Source organism: Capricornis sumatraensis, chromosome 18 (genome assembly GCF_032405125.1).
Source record: "Capricornis sumatraensis isolate serow.1 chromosome 18, serow.2, whole genome shotgun sequence".
Lineage (NCBI taxonomy): Eukaryota > Metazoa > Chordata > Mammalia > Artiodactyla > Bovidae > Capricornis > Capricornis sumatraensis.
Genome location: NC_091086.1, coordinates 48515491 through 48528609, shown reverse-complemented (window position 1 = coordinate 48528609; position 13119 = coordinate 48515491). Strand labels below are relative to the sequence as shown.

The 13119-nt window shown below is 42.0% G+C and overlaps 1 protein-coding gene across 1 annotated transcript; it reads left to right on the top strand.

Moving 5' to 3' along the window:
• The first annotated feature begins 1939 nt into the window (after positions 1-1939).
• LOC138094450 (Golgi phosphoprotein 3-like) lies at positions 1940-2841 on the top strand. The gene is made up of 2 exons (XM_068990527.1): positions 1940-1953; positions 2418-2841. Exons 1-2 carry the CDS (start codon positions 1940-1942, stop codon positions 2839-2841), a joined length of 438 nt encoding a protein of 145 aa, XP_068846628.1.
• Positions 2842-13119: the final 10278 nt, after the last annotated feature.

The window sequence follows — 13119 nt, the reverse complement described above, 5'->3', positions numbered from 1 at the left end:
TTGATCCCTCTATTATCAGTGGGAGATTCCTGCCTCTTTCAAATTGTGCCTTGTGTCCCTGAGTCCAGAGACCCTCTGCTTTAGTATCTTTTACTGGGGCAGCTCCCAGAGTAAAGGAGGAGATCTGGAGATGCTTTTTAAATAGACTTTCAAATAGTCTATTTTTAGCCCTACCATTATCTGCCCCCGCCCCCCCCCCCATTCCCACAGCTATCTGGTGCCAGTTTCTGAGCCTCCAGGGTTCTGTTGTATAAAGCAAGCTACCTCCCAGCTTCACCCACTGCAAGTTTAGGATTAACTTTCTTGGACCCGCGAATCCATCTACCACTTCCCCATCTTCTTGGCAGTATCCAGCATTTTACTGCTATTGTGTTCTTTCCTGCTTTCATTATGGGTTTGCGCTTCTGTAAAAATCCTTTTACTCTCATTTTCATAGCATTTTCATCGGGAAGAGAGTATTTATTCAGCCAGCCATCTTAAATGAGAATCACAATGTAATTCTTTAATGAAAAATGCAACTTCCAATGCCAAATAATTTATGAAAATACCTCACCCTCTAGGAAGTGCTGCACAAGCTTCCACTCCTTCACTGTGCGCTGCACACAGCAACTTCTGTCCAAGAGCACAGAGCAGGAAGGAGTGGTGAGGGAGGAAGGGCTTTATAGTGGAGGCACCTGATGAACCCTCCCACAGCAAGGTGATCAGGTCTACATCCACAGTGATGAGTCATGCAGATAGTATGTACCCTTCGTGGTCCCACTCCCCTAAACCTGCAACCTCAGTCTAATCATGAGAACACCAGACAAATCCCAATCAAGGGACAATCTACAAAGTATCTGACCACTCCTTCTCAAGGGGCTTCCCCAGTGGCTCAGAGATAAAGAATCAGCCTGCAATGCAGGAGCTGCAGGAGCCGAAGGTTTGATCCCTGGATCTAAAAGATCCCCTGGAGGAGGGCATAGCAACCCACTATAGTGTTCTTGCCTGGAGAATCCCATGGACAGAGAAGCCTGGTGGGCTATGATCTGTGGGGTCATAAAAAGTTGGACTGACACGATTGAGCATGCATGCACTACTTTTCAAAACTGTCAAAGTCATCAAAAGCAAGGGAAGACTGGAGAACTGTCATTACTAGATGGAACCTAAGAAAATATGACAAATAAAGGTAATATAGTAACTTGGGTAGGATCCTGGAACAACAACAACACAAAAAGAGCATCAGGCAAAATCCAAGGAAATCTGCATAGTGTACGGACTTTGTGTGTGTTAGTCAATCCGTCGTGTCTGACTCTTTGAGACTCCGTGGACTGTAGCCCACCAGGCTCTTCTGTCCATAGAATTCTCCAAGCAGAAATACTGGAGTGGGTTGCCATTTCCTTCTCCAGAGGATCTTCCTGAACCAGGGATCAAACCTGGGTGTCCTGCATTGCAGGTGGATTCTTTACCATCTGAGCCACCAGAGAACCCACTTTAGGTAATATAGAAAAAAGTAGAAAGTGTTAGTTGCTCAATATTTATGTAGCAATGTTCATTAATTGTGACAAATGTACTAACTATATTAATGGGGAAACAGCAGCAGGACATATGGAAATTCTTTACTCTCTTTGCAACTTTTCTATAGATGTTGAAAGTATTCCTTTAAAAAATTTATTAAATTTATTAGGGGACTTCGCTGGTGGTCCATTGGTTAAGAATCTGCCTTCCAATGCAGGGGACATGGGTTTGATCCCTGGTCAGGGAACTAAGATCCCACACACTAGGAGGCAACTAAGCCTTCATGCTGCAACTACTGAGCCTGCATGGCACAACTATGGAGAAGCCAGAGCATTGCACTGGAGAAGCCCATGGGCCACAGTGAAGACACACAACAGCCAAAATTCTTTTAAATTAAAAATAAATGAATCTCTCATTTATACTTTGGGTATTTGTTGACACCTTTATGCTGACAGAACGGTACCAGAAATTATCATTTTACAATTTGACTCATATCGACTGAAAGTACTAGCAATCTGTTCCAATTCATGTATTCGAATACTTCATTCATTCTCTTTTTCAAATATTTCTTGAGCAAGTACTGTGTTCCAGGAAATAAACCTGGTGCCAAGCCACAGAGATTTAATAAAATATGATTCCTATCCCACAAGAAATTTGCTTTCTGGAAACACAGACTGTCCTAGAACACTTCTTATCTTCTACTTCTCTGAAAGCAAACCAGCTACAATGAACACATTTTGCTATTCCTATGGCAACCCACTCTAGCATTCTTGCTGGGATAATCCCATGGACAGAGGAGCCTGGTGGGCTGCAGTCCACGGGCTCACGAAGAATCGGACACGGCTGAGCACACACACGCCTTACAAGTACAAAGAAAATAATAGCTGAAATTCTTCTCTAGCTTTTGAACTCTTTTGTTTAAGTGAGACATGGAATCCATTAAAACTGCATTATCAGTTAAGAAACGTGTGGGAACGATTAGCTAAAAACCTGGTGAAAAAGGGCGTACTGACAACGAAGAAACAGAGCTTCCTTCTCTTTGACATGACGACGCACCCCGTCACCAACAACAGCATTAAGCAGCGCCTCATCAAGAAGGTGCAGGAAGCCGTTCTCGACAAGTGGGTGAACGACCCTCACCGCATGGACAAGCGCCTGCTGGCCCTCCTCTACCTGGCCCATGCCTCGGACGTCCTGGAGAACATGTTCGCGCCCCTGCTGGACGAGCAGTACAACGTAGCCACCAGCCGGGTGCGGCAGCTCCTGGACTTGGACCCGGAGGTGGAGTGTCTCAAGGCCGGGACCAACGAGGTGCCGTGGGCGGTGGTGGCCGCCTTCACCAAGTGACCCTGCCCCGAACCACGCATCCCCCTGCTCTCGCGGGAACCAGTCCTTTTTCTTCTATGGACTTCTGGGTTTCTGCAGTTTGTACTTCCACACTGTAACTGGCTTTTGTTTCCTGAAATGGGGAGGTGGCTTTTCCTGTTGTGGGTGTGTGCATGCAAGAAGCTGCCGGTATGAGAGACCTTTCCGTTAGGTTTAGAAAACAGAAAGTTTGACTGCCTTTTGGCATTTCATTCCTTCTTGAGTTCAAGAGAGTTGCCATTCCTACTGTAACAAGTTTTGGATTTTTGTTGTGTTTACTTTCAAACTACCTCCAATTTTTTGTTGCTTTTTGGATTTTGGTGGGGTTTTTTCCAAATTTTTAAAAATTAAAGTATAGTCGATTTACAGTGATGTGTTAGTTTCAGGTGTATAGCAAAGTGATTCAGTTGTGCATATCCATCTATTATTTTCAGATTCTTTTTCCTTATACATTATTACAAAATGTTAAGTATAGTTCCCAGTGCTATACAGTAGGTCCTGGTTGATTGTTTTGTATATAGTAACATGGGAAATAGATGAGGAAACAGTGGAAACAGTATCAGACTTTATTTTTTTGAACTCCAAAATCACTGCAGATGGTGATTGCAGCCATGAAATTAAAAGATGCTTACTCCTTGGAAGCAAAGTTATGAGCAACCTAGATAGCATATTCAAAAGCAGAGACATTACTTTGCCGACTAAGGTCCGTCTAGTCAAGCCTATGGTTTTTCCAGTAGTCATTTATGGATGTGACAGTTGGTCTGTGAAGAAGGCTGAGCACCGAAGAATTGATGCTTTTGAACTGTGGTGTTGGAGAAGACTCTTGAGAGTCCCTTGGACTGCAAAGAGATCCAACCAGTCCATTCTGAAGGAGATCAGCCCTGGGATTTCTTTGGAAGGAATGATGCTAAAGCTGAAACTCCAGTACTTTGGCCACCTCATGCAAAGAGTTGACTCATTGGAAAAGACTGATGCTGGGAGGGATTGGGGGCAAGAGAAGAAGGGGACGACAGAGGATGAGATGGCTGGATGGCATCACGTACTCGATGTTCGCAAATCTGAGTGAACTCTGGGAGTTGGTGATGGAGAGGGAGGCCTGGTGTGCTGCGATTCATGGGGTCGCAAAGAGTCGAACACAACTGAGTGACTGAACTGAACTGAACTGATATGTTAATAAAGTGAAACTGAAAGTGAAAGTCGCTCAGTAGTGTCCAACTTTTTGTGACCTCCATGGACTGTACAGTCCATGGAATTCTCCAGGCCAGAATACTGGAGTGGGTAGCCTATCTCTTCCCAGGGATTGAACCCCAGTCTCCTGCATTGGAGGCAGATTCTTTACCAGCTGAGCCATCCAGGAAGCCCCAGAATGCAGGAGTGGCTAGCCTATCCTTTCTCCAGCGGATCTTCCAGACCCAGGAATCAAACCAGGGTCTCCTGCATTGCAGGTGGATTCTTTACCAACTGAGCTACCAGAGAAGTCCCCATATGTTAATACCAACCTCCTAATTTACCTCTCACTACCCCTTTGGTAACCATAAGTTTGTCTTCTGTGTTTGTGGGTCTGTTTTGTAAAGTAAGTTCATTTGGATCATTTTTTTTCAGATTCCACAAATAAGCAATATGATATTTGTCTTTCTCTGTCTGACTTAATCCGCTTAGTATGATAATCTCTAGGTCCACCCATGTTGTTGAAATGGCTTTTTTCATTCTTTTTTATGACTAAGTAATATCCCACTGAACATAGGTACCACATCTTCTTTACCCACTCTTCTGTCAGTGGACCTTTAAGGTTGCTTCCACGTCTTGGCTATTGTAAACAGCACTGATATGAACATTGGGGTGCATATATCTTTTCTTTAAACTACCTCCAGCTTCAAAAGCACATCATTAGCATCTCTTGAGTTTGTTTGTCCTCAACTACAAGTTCTTCTATATTCTCAACTCACCAAACGTAAAAAGCTGTATGAATTGGGGTATATTTTGGTAAAGTTCAGTCAAGATACATACCTTAACAATTTTTTGTTGGTATTAAGCTGAGTGAAATGAATCAAAGGAAGACATATATTGTATGATATCACTTATATATAGAATCTAAAAAAGCCAAACTCATGGGAACAGTGAACAGGTTACCAGGGGCTGAGAGTAGGGGAGATGGGGAGGTGTTGGTCAAAGATTGCAAACTACCAGCTATAAGATGAGTGAGTTCTGGAGATCTAATGTACAGCTTGGTGATTATAGTTAATAATATTGTATTATTTACTTGAAAGTTTCTAAGAGAGGAGATCTTAAATGTTCTCACCACAAAACAGAAATGGGGTAACCATGTGATGGAGGTGTTATCTATGGCTATGGAGGCCATCAGGGCTTCCCAGGTGGTGCTAGTGGTAAAGAACCCACTTGCCAATGCAGGAGATATTAGAGATCCAGGTTCGATCCCTGGCTCAGGAAGATCCCCTGGAGAAGGGGATGGCAACACACTCCAGTATTCTTGCCTGGAGAAACCCCATGGATAGAGGAGCCTGGTGGGCTACAGTCCACAGGGTCACAAAGAGTCAGACAAGACAGAAGCAACTTAGCACACACGCATGGTAGTCATCACTTGGCAGTGCTTAAGTGTATCAGATAATAGGTTGCACACCTTAAACCTCCACACTGTTGTATGTCGATCATGTTTCAATGAAGCGAGAAAATTTTTGCTTTCTATAATCTTATCTTATATCAGTATATTTTACCTATTAAATCATAAAAGTGAATTGCTCCATAAAGTTAACTGGATTATGTACATCTATTGATGCTGTATATAGTGTGGACTTCACCTGAATCACTCCTAGAATTGCTGTATCAATACACAGCTGTTACCATAGCTTTATAATAAATCCCAATATCTGTCCTTCCACAAAATTGCATTGGTGATTCTGAGCCCTTTGCTCTTCCATATAATTTTAGGAACATCTTATCAAGTTTCTCGAGCCATCCTATTGGGATTTTGATTGGTATGACATTGACTGTACAGATTTATTAGAAGGAACTGACATCTTTATGACATTGAGTCTGTCTAGGGACATAGCATAACTTTCTGTGGTAAATTAAATATGACTCCACATTATTTGCAGCTCCTTCTATTAAGAGGTAGAGTCTATTCTGCCGCCTCTTGAAACTGGGCTAAATTTGCTCTCTACTCTTATCCAGTAGAATGTAGAAGTGACATCTTGCAAGTTTCAGAGCTTGGGACAAATAAAGTGATATGATGTCTGCCTTCATCTTCTTGGAATGCTGCCTTGAGACCACCATACCATAAAGAAACCTGGGACAAAAGGGCCTATGGAAGAGAACCTCAGTGTCCCAGCTAAGTTCAGCAGCCCACCAGCTGACCTGCCAGCTGAAGGCAACTGTGCATATGAGCCTCAATGAAAGCAGCAGAGAACTGCTCAGCCAACCGAGAGAACTATGTGAGATGGCATTGATTTAAGCTGTTAAGTTTTGGGGTGTTTTATTCAACAACAAAGACTAGTCAGGGCTTCCCAGGTGGCACTAGTGGTAAACAACCCACCTGCCAATCCAGGAGACATAAGAGACGCAGGTTCAATCCCTGAGTCGTGAAGATCCCCTAGAGGAGGGTGTGGCAACTCACTCCAGTATTCTTATCTGGAGAATCCCATGGACAGAGGAGCCTTACAGTCTACGATCCATAGGGTTGCAAAGAGTTGGACATGACTTGGCACACACACATGCAAAGGCTAGTTGAAAGAGGAACTGGTACCTAAAAATGAGGTGCAGTTATAATAAAAACCTGACACATGTCATGGTCTTAACACTGGGTAGTAGATAGAAGCTGGAAGGGTAGCAAGCAGACTATTAGTAGAAGCTGGAAAATCAGTGAGGACGCTAGTGTTTTTTATTTTATGTTATTTTATTTACTGGCTCTGCTGGATCTTGGTTGCTGCACTCAGGCTTTCTCAAGTTGCGGCGAGTGGGCCTACCCTCTAGTTGCAGTGCAGGCTTCTTCCTGCAGCGGCTTCTCTTGTTGTGGAGCACGGGCTCCAGGTGCACGCAGGCTTCAGTAGCTGCGGCACTTGGGCTTAGTTGCCCTGTGGTCTGTGGGATCTTCCTGGACCAGGGATCGAACTCGTGTCCCCTGTGTTGGCAGGCGGATTCTTAACCACTGGGCCACCAGGGAAGTCCAGGAAACTACTATTGAAGTCTGGAAGGATGGTAAACCATGTCTTGTGCTAGCGAAAAATTGGCAAGATTATCACCAACAAACACCACATAAAGCAGAAGAACCACCTGGTCAACCTGTAGAATCATGAGAAATATTGAATTATTGTTTCGTTAAGACAATAAATTTGGGGGTAGTTTATACAATAAATAGTTGAAGGATAAACTCGTGAATCTGGTTGTCTTGAACTGAATTGTATCCCCTCAGAAATTATATATTTTAGAATGGGACACAGAAAGGCTTTATTTGTGAACAAGTTTGTCAACTTGGCTGTAGAGTGACCAGGTGGGAACAATAAGATCACATCAGGGAAGCCACAAAGGCCAAAATGTGGTGATCTTTTCTCTAGGACTGTTCAGTTTCTCCAGGGAGAGACTTCTAGTTTCTCAGCCACATGGTAGCTATCTTGCTGCAGGTATTCTCAGAGAGACTGACTGGTGGTGGAGACAGAAGGAATGATGATCATCCTTCTTCTGGCTCAACCTGCACAAAGAAGACAAAATGATAAATCCTGATAACAGACTCACATTTCCCAATTATCTTTTCAGTACCTTACTGGAAAATATAAACACAACAAGGATCCCCAGACATCTGTTTTTCCATCAATTCTGTTTTCAGTCCTACATCTCATTTTTGCCTACCAACATATGTCCGATCTTTGGTCTCAAAGTTCTTTAGGGTTCTAGCAGTCAAATCTTCCTTCTTGCCCCAGTCTTTCCTTTCAGTCAGTTCAGTCACTCAGTCATGTCTGACTCTTTGCAACCCCATGGACTGCAGCACACCAGGCTTCCTTGTCCATCACCAACTCCTGGAGCTTGCTCAAACTCATGTCCATCAAGTCGGTGATGCCATCCAACCATTTCATCCTCTGTCATCCCCTTCTCCTCCCACCTTCAATCTTTCCCAGCATCAGGGCCTTTCCCAGTGAGTTAGTTCTTCACATCAAGTGGGCAAAGTACTGGAGTTTCAGCTTCAGCGTTAGTCCTTCCAATAAATATTCAGTACTGATTTCCTTTAGGATTGACTGGTTGGATCTCCTTGCAGTCCAAGGGACTCTCAGGAGTCTTCTCCAACACCACAATTAAAAAGCATCAATTCTTAGGCGCTCAGCTTTCTTTATAGTCCAACTCTCACATCCATACATAACTACTGGAAAAACCATCTTCCTTTGGAGCCCTTTAAAGATATGCCTTTCTCTGCCTTTTGAAATTGCGTCTATCTTGTTTTCATCAACTGATGGACTATTTACCTTTTATTTCATTATTTGGGTTAATATATTTTCTCATTCATTAATTGTAACTGTAGAGAAGTCTCAAGAGATTAAAAATAAACAAGTGTGATCAACTGTTTAATGAAAAATATGTAGGCACAATTAGATCTTTTTGCAGAGAGTCAAAAGCATCTTAAGATTATGATCAAATTAAAGAGAAATACTTTGCAATAATATAAGAAAGCAAGATTCTCTATCAAATCATATATGCTGTTATTAATGCTGGCTTTACCACCTGCTAGTCATATTATCTGGGGCAAATTATTGGATCTCTCAGAATCTCAATTTCCTCTTCTCTAAATGGGATTAATAATACCTTAATTATTTTTAAGCATTATAAGCACATACAATGTGCTTAATAAATCTGTTTCATTTTTGCTTTGAAATGAATAAATAAAATTGGAAATTAGTGAAATGCACATCAAGACTGGTCAAGCAAATTTGAAGAGTAAGTTAGTGATCCTTTTGCTATTTACTACTGTAAACAAAAGAACATTTTCATTTTGAGGGGTTTTAGTCTATTATCCAGTTAAGTCTTGTCTTTAAAAACCATACTGCTTGATCTCTTCCTCAAGAATTTTCCCCATCTCCTCTTTCTGTCTCATAAGTCTTACCTGTTTGAAAAGAAGATGGATGAAATGTGTCACCCATGGTCCCAGCAGGAAGCTGACTTCACCTCAAATAGTTCCAAAGAAGGGACTTTAACAAGGGGACTCCTTCAGGACACAAGCACAGGATACTGAGGCACCCAGAGGCTGGCAGTCACACTGGGGAGCCATTACCACATCAAGGACAAGAGGGCCAAGGGGGAGGAATAGAAGGACTGGAACCCCGGGGGAGTCCCAGCAAATGGAGGAGCGCAGCAAATGTCTGCCGCTTAGCAAAGCAGGAAGAGACGAAGGAATAACCCGGCACGCCTTGCTTCTCCCATCTTCAGCCCCACTTGGCTGCTGGAAGCCAGTTGTCAAGGGAGCCGGAGCCATGCCATCTACACGGTTTGGCTTCCTGGGCCCCAGAGCAAGGTGGAGAGTGCAGCTCCAGAGAGCAAAAGGAGAATGATCAGCATGTGAAGATTTTAAGAAATACTTCTTGTATTTATTGTTGTTCCGTCACTGTCATGCCCAATGCTTTGCAACCCCATTGCCAGGCCTCCCTGTCCCTCATTATTTCCCAGAGTTTGCCCAAGTTCATGTCCATTGAGTTGGTGATGCTATCCAACCATCTCATCCTCTGTGGCCCTCTTCTCCTTTTGCCTTCAGTCTTTCCCAGGGTCTTTTCCAATGAGTTGGCTTGTTGTATTACTTTGGGGAAAATCAATATGTGTGAAAAGTCTAAACATTCTCAATGATAAGTGGCTAAAACAGGAAACTGCAAGCCATCTTGTAAAAAAAATTTTTTTTCTTTACATTTGATGCCCATCATATGTAGAAATAGATGAGGATAGAAATGCAAGCCTTCCCAGTGAGAAAGCAGGATTGTTTCATATTGCATGTTTTGTGCCTTATTAAGGTGTCTCCTAGTTTATCACTTTGATGATGGAACCAACTGCCACTCAGAGGAAAGAGGTGGCAAAATAGCTCTGAACTAGTGGAACCCACCAGGCCAAAGTAACAAGGACAGTTTTCAATGTGTGCAAGAGTGCAATTTCAGAAAATGTCTCAGCCTTGTCACGGATGTCTCTAAGGATTTGTTTAAAAAATTCAAATGCTTCAGATTTATTTATTTTATGCTGGGAAATCCACTGTGCCTTCAGTTATAAGCTCTAGATGACACTTAGTTTAATATGATCCTCAGAGTGAGAGTATATATTCCTTGCCTTTCACTTAAACCTAATGGTATGCCAGGCAGCTTTCCCTTTTATTAATAATAAAGACTGATCTTAGTATATGATTCTAAATTGTGTCCCACTCAGCAAAGCTGTGCCTGACATTTTGGTGCTCTGTGTCCATATAGATACTTATCACGTCAGGTGTCTTATTTCAGGTTGATGACTTTTTCTACTAGGAATCAGTGGATAGGATTCAGGGGCCTGTGAAACCCTTCAAATTGACTGCAAAGTGTTTGGCACACATACATTTTTCCAGGAAGAAAAATCTATGGTTTCACAGATTCTCCAAAGCTATGCCTCCCTTTGCCTTCTTAAATTAATTAGCATTCCTCATCTAGTTTTCATGAACTAATGGCCCATCTACCGCTTATCTCCTCGTTTGGGTTTACAAATTTTCATTTATTAACTATCATGATAGAGGATTCTCAAGAGAGAGAAAAGATACACATGTGTGATCAGCTGCTTTTAAGAACCATGGCTGAACACAAATCTACTAAAAGGGAGACTGAGTGAAAAATGAGACAGCTCTAAAAAAATCTTTTTTCAAAAAGATAGGATTTACAACAAAGACACCCTCTCTGACGGTATTGTTGGCTGGTTTTACGGTGCTTTAGGTGAAGAGTTTGGGATGTAAAAAATAAAAAGATAGTCTTTCCCTGATTCTAATGATGTGTCCCTGAACAGAATTGGTCTAATGATCCTGGATCCCTTCTCTTTTTGAGACTTTCATCCTATTTATTTCCAAATAAATACAAGATGGTAGGACAATGTTTGTGAGCCTGCCAAAATGACTACAGGCATGGATAAAATAACAGGTAGTCCATGCTAGGAATGGTACGTTGATATAAAGGAATTATTGTCTGTTTGGGCAAGTGTTACACAGATATGGGGTAAGGAAGGGGTCTCAAACTCAAATGCCTGTTGGGACCTGGGCTTTTATGAGATGGGCAAATAATGCTGAACCAAAGAAGTTATGCTCTCTATCCAAAGGGGGCAGTCTTTAGTCAACTCCACTTTTTTTGGATGAAAAAAAAAATAGGATTTGTAGAAGTTGGCAACTAATTCAAAACATTTTAAAACACTGTGTGGGATGAACATATGTTTCGAGGGTGTATTTGGCCCAAGGGGTACCGGTTTGGGATCTCTGGTGTAAAATCGTTGTTCCCAAGCCTGGCTGCAGATCATAATCATCTGTGGAGCTTAAAAAACACAGATGCCCGGTCTCCTCCCCAAACTGGCTGAAACAGATCTCTAGGGGTGACGCTGATGTCCAGCCAAGTTTAAGAACCACCAGAGCAAAGAATGGTTTACCATCTTTAAAACTACGAAATTAAAAATTGATCACGATAAAGGGAGTCAGAAGAGAAATGAACAAACTGTCCCCATGGAGAGCAAACATAGTGAAGACTTACAGAAGTACTTTTTTTAAACGAGTCTCTCATGTTTCAGATTTTTTGTCTTCCTGATCTTTTTAGAGAGCTCTGCATTCTAATACAGTAACCACTAGCCATGTGCAGCTACTTAAATTCAAAGTAAAATCTTGAAAAATGTAAAACTCAGGTCATCCTTAGAGGCACTAACCACATTTCAAGTGCTAAGTAGCCACATGTGGCTTGTGACTCCTCGGACAGTACAGATAGAGGAAATTCTCAACGTTGCAGGAACTTCTATTGGACAGCCCAAGTAGAGTATATATGAAAATCAAGAGAGCTTTGTAGACTTTTTAAGGCATTCATGTGGAATTCTGATATTTCTAGGGGGTAGTAATTGTTAGCACAGAAAAAATTTTCTAAATTGTCCACATAGATCTATGCCCTGAAAAAGAGTGATGCTTAACCTAACGCAAATTAATTAGTAGATATTGGAGATATTTTTAAGTGCAGAAGTATTCAATGCAATCATTGGACAAATATTTATTCAGTGCCTTCTACCTGCCAAGCACTCTTTGTGTTTTTAAATTATTCATGGAATGGAGTAAGGTTAAAAAATTGGCTTGGGCAGCTTCCAAGAGCTCTATTCTCAGGTATAAATATCACCTTTAGTTTTCAGTCTATTTTCCCCTTTTAATTCTTGGGTGCTCCCCATTTGAATGCAATACCTTTCATTAGGTTGAGACATGTTTTTTGGAATATTTAATGGAGCTTAATGATTTAAAAAGAAGATAAAGGCAGCGATGGCTAACAGCAGAGCAGTTTCTCTTTGCTGAAAATTGTAGATGTCTGGTGATGGGTTTTGCTCTGACGCTCTGCCCAGTGGTGTGACATCAGAACAACATTCTACACAGTCACTCCACCGCGGTCAGTGCACGCTTCTCACTCCTATTCAAACTGCATGCAGTAGGATAAAAATCCAGAGGGACAGACAAGAGAGAAGGAACCCTAAAATCAAGGGCTTTCAGGCCTTGGAGTCAAATACAAACTTTTAAATTTGTACAGAAACTGGGACTCTTGAGAATTAGAACATCCTGAATAAAGAAGCATATGTTTAGGTACAAAAATCATAAAATAACCTAGAGAAAGCACTGTTGGATAATGTTAAGGTATGACCAACCTTGAAAGTGAAAAGTAAAAGTGTTGGTTGTTCTGTCATGTCCGATTCTTTGCGACTCCATGGACTGTAGCTTGCCAGGATCCTCTGTCCGCAGAATTCTCCAGGTAAGAATACTGGAATGGATTGCCATTCCCTTCTCCAGGGGATCTTCCTGACCCAGGGATCGAGCCCAGGTCTCCTGTATTGCAGGCAGACTCTTTACCGTCTAAGCCACCAGGGAAGCCCGAGCTTAGTGATAAATAATTACTGGATGCAAGATGGGAGTAAATGTGGCCATTCAGAGGGTGGAATGGCTTGGTGCCTAGAAGTCTCTAATCATGAACAGTTAATGAATTCCTCAGGGACATATGGGTTGGATTTTAAAATGGTCCAACATGTTAATTTATTTTTTGT